The sequence below is a fragment of the Phoca vitulina genome, unplaced genomic scaffold (genome assembly GCF_004348235.1).
Source record: "Phoca vitulina isolate PV1807 unplaced genomic scaffold, GSC_HSeal_1.0 scaffold2, whole genome shotgun sequence".
Classification (NCBI taxonomy): domain Eukaryota; kingdom Metazoa; phylum Chordata; class Mammalia; order Carnivora; family Phocidae; genus Phoca; species Phoca vitulina.
Genome location: NW_022589705.1, coordinates 27,518,967 through 27,545,187, shown reverse-complemented (window position 1 = coordinate 27,545,187; position 26,221 = coordinate 27,518,967). Strand labels below are relative to the sequence as shown.

General features: G+C 42.7%; 1 protein-coding gene across 9 annotated transcripts in view; it reads left to right on the top strand.

The window, feature by feature from the left end:
* LRRC8C (leucine rich repeat containing 8 VRAC subunit C) overlaps positions 1-25,988 on the top strand; it is a 90,911-nt gene extending 64,923 nt beyond the window's left edge. For 2 of the 9 annotated variants that reach the window (XM_032424259.1, XM_032424192.1), the window contains 2 exons: positions 9,555-16,401; positions 19,344-20,157. In XM_032424259.1, the coding sequence (XP_032280150.1) occupies positions 9,555-11,828 (2,274 nt within the window). In that variant the 3' untranslated portion in view covers positions 11,829-16,401; positions 19,344-20,157. Of the gene's footprint in view, positions 1-9,554; positions 16,735-19,343; positions 20,158-24,414; positions 24,655-25,538 lie in introns of those variants that run through there. The other 7 variants (XM_032424210.1, XM_032424228.1, XM_032424218.1 and 4 more) reach the window with 7 other exon arrangements.
* The last annotated feature ends 233 nt before the right edge of the window (positions 25,989-26,221 follow it).

Here is a 26,221-nt window from a genome sequence, read left to right as displayed (position 1 = left end):
TCACTGTTTGAAGCCAAAGGCCCCCGCTCCCGAAAGGAAGCAGAGAAGAATGACAAGTAACTGGATGGTGGACTGGTGCTTCTGAGGAAACCGAGCCTCCCAACCAGGAGCGGAGCCAGCCTGCTTGCTGTTTCCCGACCGGATCTGAGACCCTGACATCGGAGCGGAACATCAGAATGCCATGATAAGAGCCAATGGTGGGTTGGGGGGCTGGGGGTTGGGTGCAGGAAACCACAGAAGAGCACACAAGAGATGGTCGGAGACAATCTCCATCTCAGAAACAGCCTCCCACTGAGGGCACAGGAAGAAAACTATGCTCAGAGAAGGCTCTCAGCAAAATTAGCCATTGGACCATTGATTCACTTGAGACCAAACTCCATTTTGAACCAAATAATGAAGTTCAAATAAATATACTTGCAGTGGTCAAAAAGATAAAGATATAACATTAAAAAATGGGGAGTTGTGACAGAAGAGCAAATGGATATAAAACATTTAGAAAGTTTGGAAATAAAAAAGTCACTGAATTTAAAAATATGAAAAGTAAGACCATGAATGAGGTAAGAGTCCTGAGTTTCTCAGAACCCAGCACAGAGAGGCAGTGATTTAAAAGCGCACACACCCGTGGGGGGATCACTGAGAGGCTCTAACATACGTCTAGTAGGAATGACAGGAAAAAAATGGAAGAAATGATGGAGCAAGTGTGGAAGCAATATTTAAGGAAATTTTGCTGAAGTCTTCCAAAATTGAAGAAAGTTGAGTCCTGAGCTACAGATACTGAGCAGGATTAATCCACATATATTCAAAATTAAAGTGAAATTGTGGAAGATCTGGGATTAAAGGCAAGATCTTAAAAGCTACCGTAGAGGAAGATAGATTGCCCACTAGAGAACAAACTCGAGATGACAGCAGGCTTCCCAGCAGTGAAAATATAGGCCAGAAGATGATGGAATAGTATTCTAAAGTGCTGACGGGAAATTACTGTCAACAGAGAATTTTATAACTTTCTAAACTATTATTCAAGAATGAAAGCAGTAGAGACACGTTCAGATACACAAGGTATATGAGCTTTCAGTCCACAGACCCTTATTAAAAGAATTATTAACGGATCTACTTAGAGAAGATACAGGAACTAAGAGAACTGGTGAGTGTATGATTTCATAAACCTATAAATAAGCTCAACTAACTATAGGTAATTTTTTTTAAAAATGTGTGTTTCAGGAGAAAACTGAAACTAAGCCCAAGAACAACACAGTGGGGTAGTTCAGTGGGTAGTTCAAACATGCTTGGAGCGGGGTTGCAATACTGAAAACTTTAAATGTGTATGTTTTTAGGGGCACCTGGGTGGCTCAGTCGTTAAGCGGCTGCCTTCAGCTCAGGTCATGATCCCAGGGTCCTGGGATCCAGCCCCACTTCGGGCTCCCTCCTTAGCAGGAAGCCTGCTTCTCCCTCTCCCACTCCCCCTGCTTGTGTTCCCTCTTTCCCTGTGTCTCTCTCTGTCAAATAAATAAAATCTTTAAAAAAAATAAATGTGTATGTTTTTAGAAATTATAGGTAGCCTCTTTCGAGAAATACAGTCTACATCTTACTAACCAGGTGAAGCAGGATGGGAAATAGGAGGTGTGGAAAATGTGATCAGTGCAGCAGAAGGCAGGAAGAAGGAAGGAAAGGGATATATAAAAATAAAAAAATACAGAAATAAATCCAAATACCAGTAAATATCCAAATATGAGTGAGCAAAATAATGTAATGGGTTAAATTCACTGTAAAAAGAAAGAGGTGATTAGTTTGAACTTTTTTAAGATCCATAAAAGAGACACCTAAAAAATAAAACAAAATCACAGATGGGTGCAAAGTAGATGAAAGAACAATATTTTTTTTAAAAAGCTGGTGGGGTACTGTCAATATTAGACAGCATTTAGCCCTGCCATCTTCAAGAATGCACTCTTTATCAAAACAAGATCTATATTTGAGTTTTAAAACATGCCTAAATCTTGTAACCACCACCACAAACAGGATACAGAAGAATCTCAATAGCCCAAGACATTCCCTGGTGGTGAACCTTTGCCGTGAACCTCTGGCGACTGCCCATCTGTTCTCTGTCCTGTTTTGTAGAATGCCATATAAAATCAGACGGCGTGTCATTTTTTGACATTGACATTGGTTTCAATGGAAAAATTACCTAAATGCATGTCATCACTGGAATGTTTTTAGTAAATGATAGCATATCCACACTATGAATTGTCTGGTCCTCAAAATGAAGTAGAGCCCTATGTGCCAATGTGTTAGGGTCTTCAGGACATACGATGAAAGGGAAAAGCTCAAGGTGCAGGAACGGTCCATATAGTGAGATCCCATATGTTTAAATGTCATATATATGCAAATGCACAGATCAAGATCTGGAAGAGTGTACACCAGACTTAGCAGGCTTACTGAGGAATGGCACAAAGGTAGGGAAGCAGGAAAGAAGGACTCGACCACCTGTGTTAAAAAAAAAAAAAAAAGGTTTATGATAGCAAATAATAAAAGTATTTAGGCATAACGTTAAGTGTCCAAAATCTATGTGAGGAAAGCTATAAAACACTCTTGATAGGTATAAAATTGGATGGAAACAAATGGAAACACACCATGGAGAGGAAGAATCAATGCCATAAAGATGTTAGTTCTTCTTAAACTAATTTATAAATGTAATTTAATTGCAATAAAAATGCCACCAAGGTGGTTTTTTTTTTTCCCTTCTGGATCTAGGCAGGTTGATTATAAAGTTCATTGTGAAAGATGAGCAGGGGTTTGAGCTGTTAATCACACTGATGACTGATCAGTTGTCTTTCTCCCGTGCTTGACCTTGAAGGGCTTATTGCTCTTGGTATCCCTAACACAGTATCTGACATACAGCAGATAGGCCAAATGCTTGACTTCTCCTGAGGGCACACACAGAACCACTCCGCAGTCCTGGTCTGCCCCTCCCATCAATGTCATTTCTATCTCCAGCTTTGTTATTTCAAGCAGCTTCTCTGAAGTGAAGTGGTTTGGTTTTATTCTGTTTTGTTTTAACCTCAGCTCTTTGGTGTCTCATTCATGCAAATGGGATACTGTTTCAACTTGTTACCACAGGTGGGTTCTGCTTTTCACAGCATTGGGTTTCTGGAAATTGTCTAAATTAAATAGATCTTATTTTTACATTATTATAGTGGATGTTATAATTCTAACAAAGTGCTGAGACTCAAATAACTATCATCAAAGCTATATCAGACAGTCTAAATGTAGGCATGACCACTAATGATTTAAAATAGTGACAAGTATGATCCAAAGGCCCTAATTTTGCTCTGACAGTGCAAGGCATTTCAGTAGGTGATAAAGTATGCACATATTCCGCTTAAAAATGCATCTCTTTGGGGCGCCTGGGTGGCTCAGTTGGTTAAGCAACTGCCTTCGGCTCAGGTCATGATCCTGGAGTCCCGGGATCGAGTCCCGCATCGGACTCCCTGCTCAGCGGGGAGTCTGCTTCTCCCTCTGATCCTCCCCCTCTCATGCTCTCTGTCTCCCATTCTCTCTCTCAGATAAATAAAAAAAAAATCTTTTAAAAAAAAATGCATCTCTTCGCTGGTATAAATTTGACAGTTATAATCTTAAATATTTGATTTCTTTTCTTAGATCTGAGCAGCATTTCAGGCATGGTTTAGATGGGTTGTTTCCTTTTTTTTTTTTTTTTTTAAGATTTTATTTATTTATTTGAGAGAGAGAGAGCATGAGCTGAGGGAGAGGCAGAAGCAGGTTCCCCTATGAGCAGGGAGCCCAATGCAGGAAGGACTCAATCCCAGGACTCTGGGATTGTGACCTGAGCCTGAACCAATGCTTAAGCGACTGAACCACCCAGGTGCCCTTTCCTTTTTTAAGGCAGCTTGAATTTTCACTTTGTCTCAAAAACACAATGAGTCGATTCGGTGCTCTCTCTCTCTCTCTCTCTCTCTCACACACACACACACACACAAAACACAATGAGTCTCATTTTCCCCCCTAAAAGCAGCTGCTATGTTACCTCAAAATAATTTATAAATGAGAATTTATGAGTCCAAACTTTACTGAGCCCATTTCTGTAATCCCTGAAACCCTTGGGTTTCTTTTCCAGAAACATTACCTAGATATTATCACAGTGATGGAACAATTTTACATGTATATTTTTATCCCTCCGGGCCTTTCACTATAAGGCCTTGAGGAGCATTTTAGACATGTTGATCACCTAGACGTCAGCTGCTCCTTAGGATCTAGAGCCTGATGGATCAAATTCCAGTCCATGGCCCCATGGCCCTCTCCAAGTTCTGCAGACTCCTGGAACGATTTGCTTCCCATGGTCCTCATTCGTGCTTCCATGGAAACAGTTTAGATTATAGATTTTTACCATCTCAGGCAAATTCTCCCTGTCTGTACAGATTTGACTGAAGCATGAAAGTTTGTTCCTTTTTGTTGTGATTTTTATAAAATTGACTCACAAAAGCTGTGTGTGTGTGTGTGTGTCTGTCTGTCTGTCTGTCAGTATGTCTGTGCATGTGTCTGTGTCTGTATAGCAGATTTTTACCAAAGCTTCAGGCAATACTGCAAGGTATTGATATCTCAAAATAGAAATAATGAATGTATCCTCCAGCCTCCCACCATGTTGCCTGACCTATTTTCTTTGATTTGAGCCCCTCTCTGCTCTGCCGACTCACCTCCTCCCACCTCCGAGCCTGTGCATCCCAGTATAGAGTAGGGTTGGCCATCTTTGTTGCCATGGCTTCATCCGACCTTTGCTCTCAGTGACTCACCTTATTCTGTATCCTTCCCCTCCTGCTTCCCAAACCAGTTCAGATATTTTCCTTAACACAGTTGATTTTTATTCAAGAATTATTGTCACATCTGCCTTTAGGATAGTAACTTCCTCACCTTGCTATATTTTGGATTGGATTCTCTGGTTTATCCTGCTTTTTTTCCATTTTTTTTCTCCCCCCTTACCCCATCTCCCTCCCCCTCCAGTCTCCCTTCACAAACACACGTTGTAGCTCCTGGCCTCAAGCCCTTTTCCTCCAAAGGCATTCTGAGGGTTGCCTCTGGATGAAAATGGTGGAATTCCGCTGCACTGTGATGCATGTGTATGAGCTGGGGGTGAGCAAGGTGGGGGGGGGGGTTGTCCCTGCTCACCCCCCAGCCACTCTGCTCCAGCAGCCTGCAACCCTGAGGCTCCTTTGAAATTGGTGTTGCAGCCTTTCTGTAAGGCTTGTTTGGGGCTCTAACCTTTAAATGAATAAAAGTAAAGAGAAGTGAGGTATATCGGTCTAATTAACAAATTTCTCCAAAAAGCGGGAAAGAGGAAACAAAGAATTTCAAGTTCTTACAAGCTGCTGCTGTTTTTTTACAAAGATACCACAAAGCACCCTGTGCCGTTTGTTGTCATGGTTGCCACTGCTGTTTTAGGAAAGCCTGGCCACCTTACTTTTGTCAACCGTACCTTCGAAAATGCACGTCCTTCTCCCAGTTCTTCTCAGTGCTGCCATGTTCAGAAATACTGTGTCTCTTTAACATGGCGGGGGCAACTTCCTTCCTCTGTCCTGTGGCCATTTTACTGTTTAAATGCTCACTCTCCTGCTGCTGGACTCCTGAAGCTGTCCTGTTCCTTCTCACAGTCCTGGATTAGGCAACCAGCCATCACGTTTTGGGGGAATTCTACTCTGAGCTGCGTCTCTGCTGGAGTCTTCTTAGGAAATGTTCTCTCAGCCGCTGGGGCAGCTATCATCCTTAGCAACTGAATTTCAGTATGTTTTCTCCTCTGTGCTCACTTCTGAATAGTTAACAGCTGCTGGAAAGTTGCTCACCGTCCTTCCCCTCCTGGGATTTAAGTAGGCACATTTTTAAAAATTCTGTCTTCATGAAGATTGAAAGAGAAATAGCCGGCATCAGAAGACTAAAAGGAACTTGGGGAGATGAGCTCTGTCTCCCTCCCCTACGCTGGGCTGTTCTCTGGGAAGCCCTCCTAGCAGAAGCTTGGTGAGGTGAGAAGACATGTGGAGGGGTAGAAGAACACTAGGCTGTAAACAGGGCACAGGTTTAAGTTCCTGCTGTGTGAACTTGGACAAGTTACTGACGTTCTCTGAACCTTAGTTGTTTTTTTCTTCTGTAGAATGGGGAGAATATGACCTGCTTCCCTAGCATGGCAGATGCTAGCCAATTAGGTACCTTTGTACAGAATATAAAAAGTATCCCCACCTTGTGACCATAGATAGCCCCAAGAGGATGGGGCTTCCATCCCACCAAGGAGAGCACAGCAGGATTTCAGCCCACCCTTGTTTGCCCCATTTGCTTGGCACCCTTGTGCAATGGATATACTGAAACCTTATGCAAGCAAGTTCCATAGGTCTATCATCTTCCACCATTAGGAACAAGCCTGGGGAAGTACTAGGCAGGGGGCCAGGAATGGGGTCTGCCTGGTCGCTTGGCAGGGAGTTAGCACTTTAAGAAGGTGCCTGCCTTTTTACCTTCTAACTGATCTTGCTTTCACAAACCAAGTCTTCATGTTTTCATCACAACACTAACAATGCCATATTAACACTCAAGCTCGAAGGTGTCACTCTTGGGGAAGGTGCTCAGGGAAGCACTCCCTTTCCCTGCTCATCTCTTGCCTCTACCTTCTGCTTACTACACAGACTGTTGGAGCATTAAATGAGACCACGAGTGGGAGCACATCCAGAACATGACTCCAAACACTAAAGTGCTTATTTGTCTCTCTTCTGTATTCCTTAAGGGTAGTCTGGCATTTGTCTAGACTTCCTCCTGCTATTTTCTATTCCAGGGGTTTCAAGGTAGAGTGCTTGACTCCCCAGAAATGCAAAGGGTGCTGCATTGAGATGTGAGATAAAAATGAAAACTTTTATTTAGACAGGCACACCTCATTTTATTGCACTTTGCAGATACTGTGTTTTTCACAAATGGAAGATTTGTGGCAACCCTGGGTCAAGCAGGTCTATTGACGCCATTTTTCCAACAGCATTCACTTGCTTCCTGTCTCAGTGTCACATTTTGGTAATTCTTGCAATGTTTCAAATTTCTTCATTATTATTATAGTTGCTCTGGTAATCTGTGACCAGTGATTATGACTTGCTGAAAGCTCAGATGATGGTGGACATTTTTTTGACATGACACTTTTGCCCTCTTAATAGACCATAGTATAGTGTAAACGTAACTTTTCTATGCGCTGGAAAACCAAAAAATTCATTTGACTCGCTGTGTTGCAATATTTGCTTTATTGTGGTAGTCCAGAACCGAACCTGCGCTATCTTCAAGGTATGCCTGCATTTGTTTTAAGCTTCAAGGGAAAGGAATTAAGCTTTCCTAATATTTCACATATGGATCGACAGGACTTTATGGATGTAATTATGAATAGACATACATATACTGAGTGGGCACGCTCAACATTTTTTCTCTGACATAGGTAAGTGGTAAAAACGCTTGAAGGCCACTGCTCAGTTCTCACACCTCTGTAGCCACCGAGTTCTAGAAATGTGGTCACGTGTGTGATTTCTTCCTTGCTTCTCCTGATTGACACAGTAAATAATTGCTCCCCGCTTTATCTTCCAGGACAGAGCTTTTATAACTCTTGTAGTGAGACTTCTTCTCTTCCCCTTAACCTCATTCTTTCATTGTTATCTGCATAGGGTATTGAAGAGGTAAGCTCTTTTCCTGGAACATAATTTGCATAAGGTAATTTGTTATGATAAAGTCAGATTGGGATCTTTTTGGTTTAATTCTAGAAATTCAGTAAAATAAAGTAAGAATGTGGGCTCTGGGTCCAGGTGGCCTGAGCAGGATGACAGTAGCAAGTAACTTAACCTTTCTGTGCCTTGGTCTCCTCATCTGTGAAATGGGAATAATAAGAGTACCTGCCTCATTGGATTCCGGTGACAATTAATGAATACCCGTGACATTTTTAGAATAGGCTCAGTTGCATATTAAACACAGCAGAAGTTTTCTGCCATCAGCACTATAATCACCATCCTTACCTTCTTCCCTAGAAGAGCTAGGGGCCACACGCAGACGTACGCAACTCTGAACCGGAAATACTCATGTCAGTTCAGGATTCATCCACTTTCTCAGCAGATACATGCGGGTGGTCTCCTTTGTATTGGGCACTCTGCTAAGTGTTGGGCGCTCCACTCCATTGTCAGACCTTGTACGTCTGTCTGGTGGGCGGTGTCCCCCATGTCACCGACCTGTGGTCACATTGCCATGCCATAGCAGCCCACTTCACAGTGGATTCAGTTTCTGCTTCAATAACTGCTATAAAGGGCTTTACTGTTTGTTACCGAAATCACTAAATGTTTTACTGTTGCAGAATCACTGAAAGCTATGGATTTCCAGCCATTTGACATTTTTAAATAGATTTTCCCTGCATTATTAATTCCACATGTTATCGCTGTCAATTCCTTGGTGGTTATTCTCCCTCTGAACTGTTTGCTTATCGTTCCTGTGGACAGTTCCTCCAGGTTGATTCAAAGAGTATTTGGCCTCGTACTCCATCATCTGCAAAAAGGATGCCCTCTTTCTTACCCAAATTGCAATGTTAGGAGACTACTGGACATTCTTAGGTCTTACTATTTTTTTTCTGACAAATTGCCGTATTGGTAGAGGGATAAAAGTTTTCAATGTAATGTTTTTTGTGAAAAGCCAGCAAGTTGAAACCTAATTATTTTACTATGGAGCACTTCTGTATTCTTTCATATCTCTCTGTGGAGAGATGAAATGGTTTTTCTAAAAGCGTAGTGAATTCACATTTTATGAAGGTCATTTGCATTCATCTAGGCATGCAGTCCAGGATATGGGTAGAAAGGAAGGGGTAAATGATAAAGACAGGAATTTCTTCCACATTTCCTCCTGCCAATCCTGTTAATTCTCATACACAAGCCCATCTAATCTGGGGAGCCATCCAGTTCAGGATTGAGTCTGATAAAGGGATGTACTTCCCAGACCAATGACTGATTCTCCCGGGCTTCAGGGAGAGAAGAAACGCAAAATTTTAAAACACGTGAATGTTCTTTAAATACTTATTTTGTTGTGAGTTCTTCTGTGGCTTAAGAAAACCACTGTGTTGGGCGCCTGGGTGGCTCAGTTGGTTAAGCGACTGCCTTCGGCTCAGGTCGTGATCCTGGAGTCCCAGGATCGAGTCCCACATCGGGCTCCCTGCTTGGCAGGGAGTCTGCCTCTCCCTCTGACCCTCCCCCCTCTCATGCTCTCTCTCTCATTCTCTCTCTCAAATAAATAATAGGAAATCTTAAAAAAAAAAGAAAGAAAGAAAGAAAGAAAGAAAACTGCTGTGTTTTATGTCATAACTCACACATGATGAGCAAAGTCAAATATTTCATTTTCCTGGCACGTGGGCCGGGAATGAAATCCTGGTGCTGGAATCGAGCATTGTATTCTCCAGGCAAAGGAAATGGACATTTATTGGATGTTATTGCTGCTTGCTTCATGCTAATGACATTATCAGAGCTCTTTGAATAATACAATTTGAAAACATTACTTCTGTGTTTCAGGTCATGCAAGACAAGATCATCTGCCTTCCAAAAAGGGTCCAGCCTTCTCAGAATCATTCTTCCGTGTCCAATGTCTCTCAAGCAGTTGCCAGCACCACCCCGCTGCCTCCCCCTAAACCGTCTCCTACCAACCCTGCCACCGTGGAAATGAAAGGGCTAAAGACAGATTTGGACCTCCAGCAGTACAGTTTTATAAACCAGATGTGTTACGAGCGAGCCCTCCACTGGTATGCCAAGTATTTCCCTTACCTGGTCCTCATCCATACCCTGGTCTTCATGCTCTGCAGCAACTTTTGGTTCAAGTTCCCCGGTTCCAGCTCCAAAATAGAACATTTCATCTCGATCCTGGGGAAGTGTTTTGACTCTCCTTGGACTACACGGGCTTTATCGGAAGTGTCTGGGGAGGATTCAGAGGAAAAGGACAACAGGAAGAACAACATGAGTAGGTCCAACACCATCCAGTCCGGTCCAGAAGGCAGCCTGGTCAACTCTCAGTCATTAAAGTCCATTCCTGAGAAGTTCGTGGTTGACAAATCCACTGCAGGAGCTTTGGATAAGAAGGAAGGTGAGCAAGCAAAGGCCTTATTTGAGAAGGTGAAGAAGTTCAGGCTGCACGTCGAAGAAGGTGATATACTCTATGCTATGTACGTTCGCCAGACTGTGCTTAAAGTTATAAAATTCCTAATCATCATTGGGTATAATAGCGCCCTGGTTTCCAAAGTTCAGTTTACCGTGGACTGTAACGTTGACATTCAGGACATGACTGGATATAAAAACTTTTCTTGTAATCACACCATGGCACACTTGTTCTCAAAACTGTCCTTCTGCTACCTGTGTTTTGTAAGTATCTACGGGTTGACGTGCCTTTACACCTTATACTGGCTGTTCTACCGTTCTCTACGGGAATATTCTTTTGAGTATGTCCGGCAGGAGACTGGAATTGACGATATTCCAGATGTGAAAAATGACTTTGCATTTATGCTTCATATGATAGATCAGTATGACCCACTGTATTCCAAGAGATTTGCGGTGTTCCTATCTGAAGTGAGTGAGAACAAATTAAAGCAGCTGAACTTAAATAACGAGTGGACTCCTGATAAACTGAGGCAGAAGCTACAGACAAATGCCCATAACCGGTTGGAATTGCCTCTTATTATGCTCTCTGGCCTTCCAGACACAGTCTTTGAGATCACAGAGTTGCAGTCTCTAAAACTTGAAATCATCAAGAACGTAATGATCCCAGCCACCATCGCGCAGCTAGACAATCTCCAAGAGCTCTCGCTACACCAGTGCTCAGTCAAAATCCATAGTCCGGCACTCTCTTTCCTGAAGGAAAACCTCAAGGTGTTGAGCGTCAAGTTTGATGATATGAGGGAGCTGCCCCCCTGGATGTATGGGCTCCGGAATCTGGAAGAGCTCTACCTGGTCGGCTCTCTAAGTCATGATATTTCCAAAAATGTCACCCTTGAGTCTCTGCGGGATCTCAAAAGCCTTAAAATTCTCTCTATCAAAAGCAACGTTTCCAAAATCCCTCAGGCAGTGGTGGACGTTTCCAGCCATCTCCAGAAGATGTGCATCCATAACGACGGCACCAAGCTGGTGATGCTCAACAACTTAAAGAAGATGACCAATCTGACAGAGCTGGAGCTGGTCCACTGCGACCTGGAGCGCATTCCCCATGCCGTGTTTAGTCTGCTCAGCCTCCAGGAATTGGACCTCAAAGAGAATAATCTGAAATCTATAGAAGAAATCGTTAGCTTCCAGCACTTGAGAAAGCTGACAGTGCTGAAATTGTGGTACAACAGCATCACCTACATCCCAGAGCATATCAAGAAACTCACCAGCCTGGAGCGCCTGGCCTTCAGTCACAACAAAATAGAGGTGCTGCCTTCCCACCTCTTCCTATGCAACAAAATCCGATACTTGGACCTGTCCTACAATGACATTCGGTTCATCCCACCCGAAATCGGAGTTCTACAGAGTTTACAGTATTTTTCCATCACTTGTAACAAAGTGGAGAGCCTTCCAGACGAACTCTACTTCTGCAAGAAACTTAAAACTCTGAAGATTGGGAAAAACAGCCTCTCCGTACTCTCACCGAAAATTGGAAATTTATTATTTCTTTCCTACTTAGACGTTAAAGGCAATCACTTTGAAATCCTCCCTCCCGAACTGGGTGACTGTCGGGCCCTGAAGCGAGCCGGGTTGGTTGTGGAAGATGCTCTGTTTGAAACTCTGCCTTCTGATGTCCGGGAACAGATGAAAGCAGAATAACTTATTTTCTTTAAAGCTTGACTGAAACGTGCTTCTACCAAATACAGTATAAATAATTAGGTAGTCTTAATGCCTTTCCTATTTTATTTTTATTTTTTTTCTTTTTCACACAAAACAAAATGTACACAAAGATTGAGTAAGGAGTATGTATTTTTTAATAAAAATTTAATTGTATTTTTTCAATATTAATATTTTAAAGTTTTATTTGTCCTGGAACCTAATGTATCTATTATTGTTTTCTACTGACAGAAACAGGTGGTTCCGTCTGGGGTTTTTTTGTTTTTTTTTTCATTTCATTCTTGTGAAAGGGAGGGAATTTTAAGTTGCATGCTTTTTGGTATTTTTTAAATAGATATTTTGCCAAGGTCATTTTTTGCTTGTTTACACCTGTCCAGGGTCCTTTTGTTTTCATTGTGTATGTACCAAGGAGTCCGTGCTAGTCATTGTAATACCAGCTGCCTTCTGCTTTGGCCAAGTCCTTCATCCTATAGAAAACTCTTCTCTGGAGTGTAAATTCACGTAAGTGCATTGCCACAGGCCATTGTTTTCAAAATTTGTCCTCATCTCCAACAGAACCCTAACTTGTGTTATTTCATACACCTGACTCACAGTCAACGTGATCGTTAGGCTAGGATTTTGTACTGAATTGGTCATTTGTCGTCTAACTGATTTGCGTTCTCACCAACATTTCAAAAATATCATTTAAAAACAAAATACAGAGGCTCTCCTCCCCCTGCCCTTCATCTTAATATTGCTATGTAGTACTGCTGAACAACCTTAGAGAAGCTAGATTTATTTTAATTAAAATAGGTAATTAAATTTAAAAATCAGAATCAGAAGCCTGGTTTTTAAGTAATGTAATAACCTTTGATATCTTGATATGTGTGTACATCAGATGGAAAAAATATTCCCGGCTGAAGCAGTCTATGAAAGGGCTGGTGCACTGTAGTCAGGTGCACTGGTTGCTTCGGGCGGGGGGGTGGGGAGGGGGCATCTCCTCACATTCAGCCTGGTACACAGAATAACCCTCATCTCCATAAGTGGAGCTCCCGTAATCCTGCCCTTGCTGCGGATGCAAGGGATGCGAGCACAGGAACTCTTTCTGCTTTTTGGCTTAAAATAAGCATCTCATCTAAAATGGTTGTTACTTTTTTTTTTTTAAAGGGGTGAATAAATTGCTAAGTGGATGTCACTTAGAAATAATTTGTACTTGATGGTTAGCAGAGCTTTTATTTATCTTTGTATTTAAACCAACATAGTATAGCATCTTGGGCAAAATCTGTTACTGATTCTTCAGCTGTGTAGGACAGGAAAATGAAAACACTGTGCCCTCAATCCAGGACCAGTATTGCTGATCGTGGGAATTTTGTTTTATGTAGTAAATTCACACTGACTGTTTTCAGAGCTCTAGTCTGATCTAAGAGAGTTTTGTGACTCAACAACGAAAGAAAATAGGAAGATGATTTGGGGTTTCAAAATAATTGCTTTTAAATTTTGCGCCTTGATCCTGGGGATTTTGTGCAGTGCTGCTTTGAGTCATGTACAGAACACAGCTATAGGAACTACTCAGCAGACACACGTACCTCAGCCGTGTTTGAGATGCTATGAGATGTCATGGAGTGAAGGATTTGGGAAAGAGATGCTTTTCATTTGTTTAATAATGAAATCATGCAGTCCGGGATGCTTTATTGTTTCTGCTCTATGTCCAAGTGTTAGAATGGTGATTTTGTATAACTTATTTCCCACCTAGAATTGAAATGATATGTTTAAAATAGTAACATGGCTATATTTCTTGTAGGAGAGAATATTCGATTCCAGAATATAGTTAGGATCCTGATTATGAACAATGTGTTGTATTTAGAAACAGAGCCCTCTTTGTTTTAAGCAAACAAACAAAAGACTTGGAAGATTCTCCATGACTGAGCATGACAAAAATACCCTGTTGAAAGGTAAGCTTAAATAACTACTGGTGAAGCACTGGGTGCACTATTTTTCTGGATAAAATTTATAGTTATTTTCTCTATCACCCTTCAAAAGGGATCTATTCAGGTTAAAAATCGTATTTATGCTGAAGTCTTTATCTGGTGTTAATTCATAATCTCACATGGGGTTCATAACTGAAGTAAGTGACTAGTAAGTAGTTTTATCACTTGTAATAATTTGCTCCCAATTCCAGATGACTCTGATTTGCTTACTTAATGATTTCACAGGCTGGCCCCTAAACCAAATTCTAAATAACATCCAGTAAATCAGTATTGTTCTATGACTTTATGCTTTAACTATGAAGGAAATACGAAGGAAAATTCATGGATGTTTCTATTAGATTTTATAAAAATTCCAAAGTCTCAAACTTCATCTTGAGTCTCAATTTTCTGACTCTGGCCCTTTTTAATATTGTTAAGTTTTTGTTCACATGTATAAGCAAAAAGTATTTAATTACATTTAGCCTTTAAATGGGAAACTCAGGTAAATGAACTGCTGACTTTTCTAAAGTCCTTTAATGGATCAACTCAGTGTAAAAGGGGTATTTACCTAATCCCTTTCTGTATTTTACAAGTGCTCTTGCTCAAAAGGAACAACTAGCTCTATTTCTGCAACCTCTGTAAGATTCATGAGAAACTGCTTCTGTAAATCTAAAAGCACCGTACGTACTCGTAACTCCTGTGGCCGCTTGAAGCCCATGATGGGTATGCTTGCTGGTCGGTTTTCACGGTTAAGCGTAAAACAGATAATTGTCTGGTGATGATCTGGTTGAAGCAAAGCATAGAAGTATATCCCAGGGGAACTCCTCTAAGAAGACCACACCTCAGAAAACTAGTTATGTGTTAGGTTTTTGTTTTGTTTTGTTTTGTTCTTAACACAGCACTTTTAACATAAATGTTCTCGATACAGTGAAACAATTGTAGATTTTTCTTGTTCACCCGCCTTTTCCCTGCATTTCCCACGTAGCTGCTGTAAAGAGTTCCAGCAATTTACATGGCATCCTGTTCGGCAGGAAGGCTCGGAAGGTATGCTTGGTAGGAGTATTTTGTTCATCCAGAGGTGCCTCTTTATCTGCCTCTCAAGCCATCTTCTTAGAGAGGGTTTTAAACAACCTGGTATCTTTCTCAGGCTACTTGGGATGAGGAAGGTCCAAGTTCTTGCAGTATGCTGTCTTATGATTTCTGATATTAAGAAAAAAGAAGGCAGATTCTTTATATCTCTTCTTACTACTTCCCCCAAGAGGAGTTTTGCTGTTGTTTATTTTTCTAATTCTATCGTTTTAAAAAAAGTCCATTTTTAAGTAGTTTATTCTACTCTCCAATTTCCTACCAAATAGCTGATCAATGGTAATGCTGTATTTACATAAACAGTGAACATTCGTGATCCATCGCTATGAAAATGGTCAGCAGTACTTAGTAGTGAATAGATAAGATAAATTTTCATGTAATTTCAATGTGTGTCCCCCCATTAATTCTGATGTGATGCTAGTCAAGCAGTTACATTTTTGGTAGGATCTCAATAACTCACAGTAGGGTCCCACAGTAACCTTAAGTTAGTAAAACAAGTGAACAAAACAGCACAGTTATGAGTGAGGGGAATGCCTCAAGAGTCTGTACGAGATTCTCATCTTTTCTTGTCAATTCAGACACATTGTAAGAAAACTTAGGCAGTCTCAAACAGACCTGCCACTCATTTTTTAGATTTAGGCCTCAGTGACATGCTTCTAATACAGTTTCATCCCAGCCTTTCAAACGAGGTGTCCCCTGTTACTGCATCTTCCCAGAGCCATGCACTGACAAAGGTAACATCCTGAAGTTCACTCTGGAGAGAGGGAAGAGTGTCCTCCCCACCAAGGAATTTTTTTTTAATCAGAAGACCTTGAAAAGGGGTACTTTGAACAACTTAACTTGTTGACCATGTTAAGTAACAGTCCCTATGCATGGTTTTTAATGTAGTTATAAATTTGCTCTCTGCTGAATACTAGTCCCTCTCCCACCTGATTCTGCCTCTTGAATGAATATTTTTACTGGGGTTGAAACCCAATGCCTTATGTGCTCCCTCAGTTGTTTTTCCTGCCACTTGTTTTCTCTCACTGTGTTCAGATTGTGTCAAATGCTGGTAAAACCTCTAAGACTGTCAAGAAAATGCTTGAAAGTTGATTTGTCATAGTGCAAATTCCCGATGAAATGTCTTCATGTTATTTGGCTATGTAGTACATAGGAACAGAAAATAACTTAAATAAAGTCATTTTTTGTAATTTAAAATTGAGATTCGTCCCTTATTGGATTATAGAAGTCATGTTTATCTTTTGCATTTCTCCTGGTTTTTGCATCTGCCGTTGCAAAGACTGTGCTCCGCAGGAAATGGGCCGCGTGCCTTCTTTCACTTCGTGTTTAGCTAGTTTCTGCAATTGTGACTAATTATTTCCTTCCTTAATTCACTGTGCTGCTGCATCTACCTCAGGTGCCCCTGGAGTTCCATCTGAGTAATTAGCACCTGGATATGGAGTCTGGCTTGCAATGGCTGAGCCTTTGCCAGATCAGATTGTGCGATTGCTGTCCAGCGCAGCTTTTCACCCAACACTGTTACGGTAATGGCTGTGGTTACTTAAAGGAATCAGAATGGTTCTGCTCAGCTAGGAAGCCTACCCTCCTTAACCACACACACTCCGGGCTTATGGAAGCCCTTTTACAGAAAATCTTCTATACCACTTAGGCATAAGAAAATTGTGATTGGTAACTTTTGAAGCTAAATTGTCACCGTATTTTTCTGTAGTCATTTGTGACTCCATCATTTTACTGATAATCAACTGATAGCCCTTGGGAGAAAGTCTATTGAGACAAGGAAGGGTTCTGAGAGTGGCAAGAGGCCCCATGAATGTGTGCGTTCTCACAGGGGGACGCCTGGGTGGCTCAGTCGGTTAAGCGGCTGCCTTTGGCTCAGGTCATGATCCCAGGGTCCTGAGATTGAGCCCCACGTCGGGCTCCCTGCTCAGCAGGAAGCCTGCATCTCCCTCTCCCTCTGCCTGCCGCTCCCCCTCCTTATGCTCTCTCTGACAAATAAAATCTTTTTAAAAAATAATAAAAAACTCACAGGATTGTGGGGCAGCTTGAGAAATTTTGGAGTCATGAGCTGAGAAATGCAATAGAATGGAGACAGCTGGTGATTCAGTGCAAGTGCCATACAGAGAAGACTGTCCACTGGTACCTTCCAGTGTCCCATCGTCCAGTCCTTTCATTTATACACAATATTGAGATGAACACTGATGTTGAATAAATTGAGTCAATTGTTCAGGCTAGCAAGATACAAGCATCTCTGTTTGGGTGCAGAAGTACATAAGAGGGAAGTCACTAAAGACAATTTTAGACTCAGTGGGGGTACTCACATGGCCCCAGGCCTGCCTAAGTTTGAGTGTTATCCTCAGTATCCAAGTAGGAAAAAAGTGAGAGGCTGTACTATTTTTGTGTGTAAATCTTTGAATACAGTAGATTTCATGTTTGAACAAAGCAAGGTACAAACATTTTTATGATCAGGCATACCATAGATGAGTGTTTTCCGAGTTTAAATATTTTACATAAAAGACACAGCATTAGGCAAGGTGTTATTACCAAACATAAACCAAACTGGCCATTGTGATTATCTTGATTCAGGGAATCTTGTTAGAAAGTTTGCAAACAAGTAGAAAATGGGCTTTATTTTTTTAATCTTTCAGGGAATTTATTTCAACTCAAGTTACATCTAGACATCACCATTTAAAAAAGTGTTTATTCAATTCTTAGTAATAGTTTCAGGTAATATAGCTCTTGGGAATCGTGACACAAAAGAGGCAGCATGTAACTCTTGTGTTTTATATCTCCTTTAGAGTCTAAGAAAAAAATAATAGACTTCCAACAGTGATTTTAATATAAAAATTATAATAGTTCTTCAGTCTTAATTGCAATGGTTCTGGGGATTCCTTTATGATTTCATATAGTCTTTGTGGAGTAATTTTGTTAAAATCATACTCTAACATTTGGACAGCCTAACTCTATTAACTGATAGCCTTGGGGCTCTGAGGGCCATCATCCCTGTCCAAACTGGTTCTGGGATTGATTATTTTCCTACAGCTGCCATCACAAACTACCACATGCAGGGTGGCTTCCACAAACAAATTTATTGTCTCAGTGCTAGCTCAAGGTGTCAGTAGAGTTGGTGGTATCCAAGGGCTATAAGAGAAGATCTGCTCCCCACCTCTCTCCTGTCTTTCGGTGGTTTGTCGGCCATCTCTGGGAATCCTTGACTTACAGATGCATCATCACTCAATCTCTGCTTTCATTTTCATTTGGCATCCTCCCTGTGCGTCTACCTCTGTGTTCAAACTCTCCCCCGCTTTTAAAGATTTTCTTTATTTCTTTATTTCTTTATTTGAGAGAGAGAGAGCATGAGAGGGGGGAGGGGCAGAGGGAGATGGGCAAGCAGACTCCCCGCTGAGCAGGGAGCCTCACACAGGGCTCAAGCTCAGGACCCCGAAATCATGACTTGAGCCAAAGGCAGTCACTTAACCGACCGAGCCACCCAGGTGCCCTGAAACGTCCCCTTTTTAAAAGAACTCCGTCATATTAGATTAGGGCCCACCCTAATAATTTCATCTTAATTTGATAATCTGCAGAGACCCTATTTTCAAATAAGACCACATTCACAGGTACTGGGGGTTAGAACTTCATCATTTTTGAGGGTGTTGGAGAGCAAAAATTCGTGTCCTCTTCAAGGTCCCTCTAGCTGGACTAAGAATCAAATTGATATGAGAGAGATTAACAGGAGAAATTCAATTTTAATAGCATACCTATGGGGAATCCACACAGACTGGAAGTTCTAAAAACAGGAAAAATGAGATCTACATGTCATCCTGAACTAAGGAGAAGGGGGTAGAGGTCTGGGACTTCGAAGGGAAGGAATGCAACTCACAAGGTAATAAGAAGAGCAGACATTTGGTAATTAGATATTTGCCTATCCATATACATAGGTCAGATAAAATTCCTCTCTGCTAATAACCCTTATTCTGGGAAAGACCCCAATTTAGATTCTTCTATGTAATTAAGGGAGAGGCAAAATTTTCTCTTGAGCCTGCAGGATCTCAATTGCCTTCAGCTCAAAACAATCTTCATGCCAAAGTGGCCCATCTTGGGGCAGCCTGTCCTTGTCACTACGGGAGACACAATTCAATCCATAACACTAGGCAAGAATCTTCTCTTTCTTAATAAAACTATTACATTCCGGGTTTATTAGAAACATAGAATTTGGAGCCCTTAAAGACTGGTTAATTCAGAGTTTTCAGATAGTGTTCCAAGAAGCTCTAATGCTCCAACAAAGTATCTCAGGAAGACTCGGAGACTAGATAGGGCTCCTGGTTTCATATCTGTTCCAATTACTATTGCCATGTAACAAACCACCCCAAAACTTAGTAGGTTAAAACAACTACTTTCTTACACTCCCAGATTCTGTGGATCTGGAATTTGGAGGGCATAGCAAAAACAGCTTCTCTCTGCTCCACAGCGTCTCAGACCTCATTTGGGAAGACTCAATGGCTGGGAGCTAGAATCGTCTGGAGTCATCTTCACTCCTACATCTGGCATTTGATTCTGGCTGTCGCCTTGAACCTCAGCTGAGCCTCTCCATACAGCCTGAGCTTCCACACAGCATGTCAGTTTCGGGGTAATCAGAGTTCTTTTGTAATACCTTATGGCTCCCAAGAGACTATTCTAAAAGGCAGAAAGGATGCTGTATCACCTTGTATGACATCACTTTTGTGACATCACTTCCGCCATATTCTATTGGTTGAAACAGTTGTAAATCTTGCCCGGCTTAGGGGCAAGGGAGAGGGGATACAGACCCCACCTTTCAATGGGAGGAGTGTCAATGTCACCTTGGAAGAATAAATGGAACAAGACACCCAGGCGTGGCCTCTGCAAAAATGACAATGTTCCATTATCCACACCAGTCTCTTCAACCAGAGGCAGCACCTCTCGCTGACTAATGTTCACTAGCAACTGTAGCTAGTAAATACAGGACCCACAGAGGCCAAATGACGCTGAGACATTTTACATACTCCTTCAGCAAATCCAGTGATTACTGTAGAAAACCAGAAAATTGAGCTGGCTAATATTCCCTTCACCCTTTTCCTTTGTTTCTAATTTCTTTGGGCAAGATGGGAGAGCCTGGCAGAATTTGTTACGAAATAACTGCAAGAGAGTCATCATTTCATTGTATTGAATTGCATCGTAAAAATCATCAACTTTGGGGGCACCTGGCTGGCTCAGTCAGCAGAGCATGCGACTCTTGATCTGGGGGTCCTGAGTTTGAGCGCTACTTGGGGGTAGAGTTTCCTAAAATAAATGTACAGCTTAAAAAAAAATTTTTTTAAATCTTCAACCTATTGACATGGTTTCAGTGAGAGGTGTTTTCACAAATTTTATTCAACTGTCGTATGTTTCTCCCAATGACAGCCAGAATTTCCTGCAGTGCTCAGAGATGCATGTGTACATAGGGCATGCACAGCCCTGGTCTATGACTTACAGGAATCGGAGGAAAAGTCTCATCAGTGTCTGTGCTGAAAGGTGGGGAGAGCTGGAGTGGCCCGTCAGCCACTCTTATCCAGGCCCCAGAGGTGGCCCGGTGCCCAGCTCCCTGCCCTCCCTGGGCCCCCCGGCGGCCTCCCTGGCAGCCTCCCCGGCCTCCCTGGCCTCCCCGCAGGAGCAGGGCTCGGCAGTCACCCACCCCCTGCTTCTCTGCAGCCTTCTCTGTTAGATCTCGTCCTTTCAGCTCAGAAGGAATATTTGGGGTTAGGAAAAGTTTTCTAGGAAACAATTACTCACAAGCTAAGGGACCAGAAAAGTCCCAGAGATGTTCTCCAGCAGACAGTTTAAACTAATGACTCGCAGCTGGGCAGCCTGCCCCGTGGGGGCCTGTGTGAACCGAGTCTGTGTCAGGCCGCCTCAAGATCGGTGTCCTCCCTCCAGGCTACTCATCTTCAAACCATTCACTGAGGGCTCCCCTCGTTCTGTTCACTTTTGTAAAATCCACCAGCATACTGAGTTCATTCGGAAAATATAACTATTTCATGGCACGTCTTCCCTCATAAGGTCATACCGCAGAGGTTAGCTGGAGTCTGGATGTCTCTTAAGATTTAGAGGACATTGGCTATACCCCCATCCCAGGGGTCCCGCGCCCTCCCCAGACCTCCACACATTTTCGGTGTGTGTATTGTTTCAGGCCACTGGCTCTGACCCTCTGCTTCTATGGAATGTCTTCCAGGCATCACTTCACGGTTCCACGTGTTTGATCACGAACTATTCCTCCACCTCCCCCCCCTTTCCCACCTTTCCTCCACCCCCCTTTCCCTTTCCCCAGCCCCTCTCTCTTGTCTGCTCCACACCCCACCCCCAGCTCAAATTCCTCAGTCCAGTGCAGGGCAGTCTAACTTTCCCCATTCTTCCGTGGCCTTCCGCTATGGACCTCCTCACTCACCTCTTCCACCCTGGCAGCTTATCAAAGATTCTCTCAGCACAATTCCCTAAGGAGGATGCTGGCTTCTGCTGTTAAATTATTTTGTCAGCCTGTTTGCTGCAAGTCCTTGCTCTGGGCTGCACCTCTCTGATGTTCCTCCCGTCTTCTTCGAATTCCCTGCCTTTCTTCTTCCCTCTGAATATGCCAAATCTCCAAGTTTCATCCTCAGCCCTTTGTCCCCTTTGGTCCTCACAGGAGCCTTTAGTGACCTCATGACTTTCAGGGTGATGTCTGCTGCCTTTCCATAGCAACTCGCAGAGCTGCACCCCTGGTTATCACTGCCCTCCGCCTCTCACCTCCAGCTGCCTTCTGGGCATTTCCTCCTGTCCTGTCATCTCAGGCTTGATGTGTCTGAGAGCAAACTTCATCGAAGCACAGCTATTGACAGCAGCTCCCTGAATGGTCTCCCCACAAGCTGCTCATCCCTCCAGCCTCACTTTCTCCTCTTCTCTATTGCTAGACTGGTTTTCCAAAGTGTAATTCTGATCTTACAGCTCCTCTGCTCAAAACCTTCTCGCTGTCTTCTTAATAGAGTCTGTAGACCTTAGTCTGTATTTCAAGGCCCACCAGAATTTAGGTCTGACCCGCATTTCCAACACAGGCCCTGGAATCCAAAGTGAATTCAAATCCTCACTATCCATTTACCTGATGTATAACCTTGAGACAGTTAATGTGAACTCTCTGGTCTCTGTTTATATTAAAGGCATCCATATTCTGCCCCTCCCAGGAAGCGCTAAAATGTTAGGTATCCCCATGCTGGTATTACCTCCAATTCTGTCCTTGTTAAATTACAAATCTATTTTCATAGTTTATCACTAGTACTGGTTCCAATCAAGGTAAAGACAATCTGTGCTCTGGAAATTCTACTTGTATCCTCAGCCATAAGTCATAGCTGTTTTCAGGGTCTCTATGGTATGCCCCATGGTTTGATAGCAAGAGAGTAACATGAAGTGACAATGTAATCATATATATAGTCCACCAAGTGGATGGTTAGCTCTATCGTGCGGCAGTTACGGGGCTGTGAGGAGACATGGGTGGAGTTAGGGAAGGATGACTTGTTCCCTTTTCTCCAGAAGTTCAAATGGTGACAGGTAGTTGGAAATTCCAGGGGTGAAGGCTAAGCCAAAAGTCTGGCCACCTCATAGCATCTGAATTCAAACCAGAGTTGACCTCTCATCTCTGTCACTGTCTGGATGTGTGTATTGGAGCAAAGCCCTTCGCTCCTCAAATCATGGTCTCCTCATTTGTAAAACGGACAGCAGGGAGGGGATACCCACCTTAAGGGCTGTTGTGATGGTTAGTAGTGTCATGCACGCGATGTGCCTAGCTCAGTGCTTGCACTCAGGAGATTTGCTAGCATCACAATGACTGGGAACTGAACTCTGGGTAATGTAAGAAGTAGCCTACGGTATTGTACGTTTTCCTAAAGCCAACATGTATTTAACACCTAGATGTGCTAGACATTTTCTTAAAGGTAGTAAGCTTGTAGCTTTGACCTCAAGGAGCTGGGGCATGCCGGGAGAGTCACAGGGAAACAGTACCCATGGGCAGCATGATGAGTGGGGTAGCAAGTATGTAAACCTGGTATTCTGGAAACACAGGCTCTTTCTCCACCAACTGCGTTTTCTAAGCTCACTCCAGGTTCCAGACACTGTTCTAGGTGCTAAAGGATCAAAAATGAATATGATCCTTGTTTTCAAGCAGTTCCTAATCTGACAGAAAATGACAGACAAGTATTTGATAGCTAGAATGTGTTACAAGAGCTCACACTACACGAGTGCAAGGAAGGGTGTGGTCAGATTCACCTGGAGATAGGAAAGCTTTCTGGAGGCAAACCTGAGCTGACTCTTGATGCATGGTGACACCCTGGGCAGAAATGAGAGGACTGTGGGGGAAGAGCTTTCTGGCTGGGTACAGAAGCCTGCAAGACCACATGGTGTCAGAGAAGGATCATGAGCCACTGAAGAGATGGAAGGTGCAGATGGGAAGACATGGTAGATCAGCTTGCGGGTGTCCTGTGTGAGCCACCCGTACCAGAGAGCTCTTGAGCTCATCCTTCAGGCAATGGGAAATGGGAAAGAATTTAAGCCCATCCTCAGTTACATCCAAAGCCTGGATAATCTTACAAAGTCTGTCTGAGAGCTTCCTCTCTGTTTCAAATCCATGTAAAAAGAAAAAAAACTACCATCTGGTCCTGCAGAAAACCAAAAGCTGCAAGGGGAAGCCAAGCATCGTCGGCAGACTGACAATGCCCAGAGCAAACCTGGCCACACATAATGAGACTCACAAACAAAGTGTTGCTTGAACTTGTCCTTGGCATTAGGACACCTCAGGGAAACCACCCAGCGGACTCATTCTCCTCTGTCCCTGCTTCTTCCTCTTCTTTCATACCCTAGTTTCTTCCTTTGCTTTGCTGCCATTTTTTTTTTTTTTTTTTTTTTTTTTAAATATCCCAGCTAATTGCAGGAAATTTGCCCTGTTTCGAGTCTGGAAAGTCATAAAGGAAACCACTCAATTAAACTGAACTCTACTTGTAAGTCTCAGGACCTAACTCTCCTCCTTCTTCTGCCCCTGCCCTTTGGGGTATTGGGGTCATCATTTGGAGGTACTGTTGATCTCAGGGCACACGAGGATGTACACACTTTGTATCTGCCCACCCCTTCTGAAGCCCGCTCCTGGGTGAGCCCAGGCTGCCTGCTTGCCCTGCAGGCTGGATGGTCCAGACCAAGAGATGTGGAGGAGGGCATGGCTCGGCTCAGCCAAGCGTCCCCATCTGACCTCTTGCTCTTTTTCTGTCCCCAAAGGAAAGGTGGAGCTTTCCTGCCCACAGAACTTAATTTCCTTTTCCCGTCCTTTACAACGCTGCATTCCTGTCCTACCTCCTGGGGAGACTGGGTCTTGGTGTTTCGTGTGGATAGCCCTCCACAGAATCCCTTTTTTCTCAAAACCAAGGGCTTTGATGGGCCTCCAAGGAAAAGTACAAGTTGAAAAGCTAGAGGTAGTCCCCCTCCTCTGCTGGTACCATTTCTCAGTGTATTTCTCACTCCCTTGCTTCCCCCAGGGTGAGGCTCAGATCCTGGCAGGATCCCTGGGAGCCTGCCACAGTGGGAGCATCTCCGTCACCTGCGTTCTCCCTGATCAGACCCAGGGAGCCCCTCCCTCTTCCAACCACTTTCAGACACAAAGGAAGCACAGCACCCCAGTGTCAAACTGCTTCGACCATGGCTGTCCAGAGGGACCAGGTGACAGAACCCGGAAGTGGGGGGAGTCATGCCTAGTGGGATTTACCTGAACCAAAAACAGAAAGGAGACCACAGGGAGCTGGCAAATATACTCTTCCTCCCTCCTACCGATCATCCCCAAACTCAACTGTTGGGTGCGCCCTGCTAGAGATGTCCCACATCAGCAAGAAACTGGCTGTATTCTACCATGAAGCTGTGACCAACTCATTAACCAGTATTCACTTTCCTCCTTCTCTGCCTCAATTGTTTTTTTCCCTCATTTTTATAACCCTGCCATTACACCTCCCAAAGAGGCATTAGCAGGTAAGTTTTGCCCCAGACTGTTTTCTAGGAAACCTACTACCAGCAGCCCACTGACCTCAGAATAATGCTCTGGACCCATTAATTTAGTTGCTTTGTTCCTGGGTTGGCCTGGGCAGGTTTATATCCACCTCTGTCCAACACACTCTAAAACCCCAAAAGAAGGGCATTGCTTGTTTCTTCCTTGGAGAAGTTCAGATCTACATATCTCTGGAAAACATTTAGTCAGAAGGAGAGCCATCCAGCATAGCACTGTTATCAAGAGTGGGGGCGAGAGGAAGTTAGAAATCATCTAAACTTGCAAAAAACAGAGAGTGATTTTTTTAAATGGTACATTTTTACAATGAAACACTAGATAGACATTGAAAATTATGTTATAGGCATATTTATTGACATAAAAACTTATTCATGATGTGTCAATTGAAAAAAAATCCAAGTACAGCATGATTTCACTTTTGCAAGAAACAAAAATATATGTATCTGTGATTTTAAAAAATTGGGGGGTTATGTGCCAAATGCAAACAGAAATTGTCATTTGGTGGTAAGATTGAGTTATCCATTGTTCTTTATATGTAGCAGTATTTTTAATTTTTTTCCTCTAAGAAATATGTATTAATTGTGATTTTTTTTTTTAATTTAAAAGGAAAACTATATCTTGGGCCAGTTGCTCAAAAAAGCCTGTTGCTCAAAAATGCATATTCTGCCAGTAAAATATGCTGTAACTTTAGAAAGAAAATGAGATGAAGACCCCGGAGAGACTCCAGAAGACTAATGATAACAGATAAGTTTTCATAGTCTTTTATTTTTGGTGAAAATTATTAAGAGGATATGGTTTGTAATTTTTCCAATGATACACATGTGTTGAAGCATAAAGATACTATGTCTATATCTCTAACAGGAGAAAAGGTATGATATTGCCCTTGTAACTATCTTCCCTGAGGCAGCTCATAAAGTACACCCATGTATTTCATTACTTTATTATAATCGTTGTATTATTCTTTAAAACATGTGTTGCTCCTTGAATACTTCTTTTTGTATGCATTTTAGATCTTGAGAATTTTTTCTAAAGATTTATTTATTTATTTGAGAGTGAGAGAGCATGCATACACAGGGGAGGAGCAGAGAGAAACTCAAGCAGACTCCGCGCTGAGGGAGCCCAACATGGGGCTTGATCCCAGGATCCTGAGATCACGCCCCAAGCCAAAACCAAGAGTTGGAGGCTTAACCCCTGTGCCACCCAGGCACCCCTAGTTCCTGAGAATTTTTAAGAAAAAGCCATTGCATTTGCACGGGGTGGGGCAAATTGTGGGCAGTCCATATAGTACA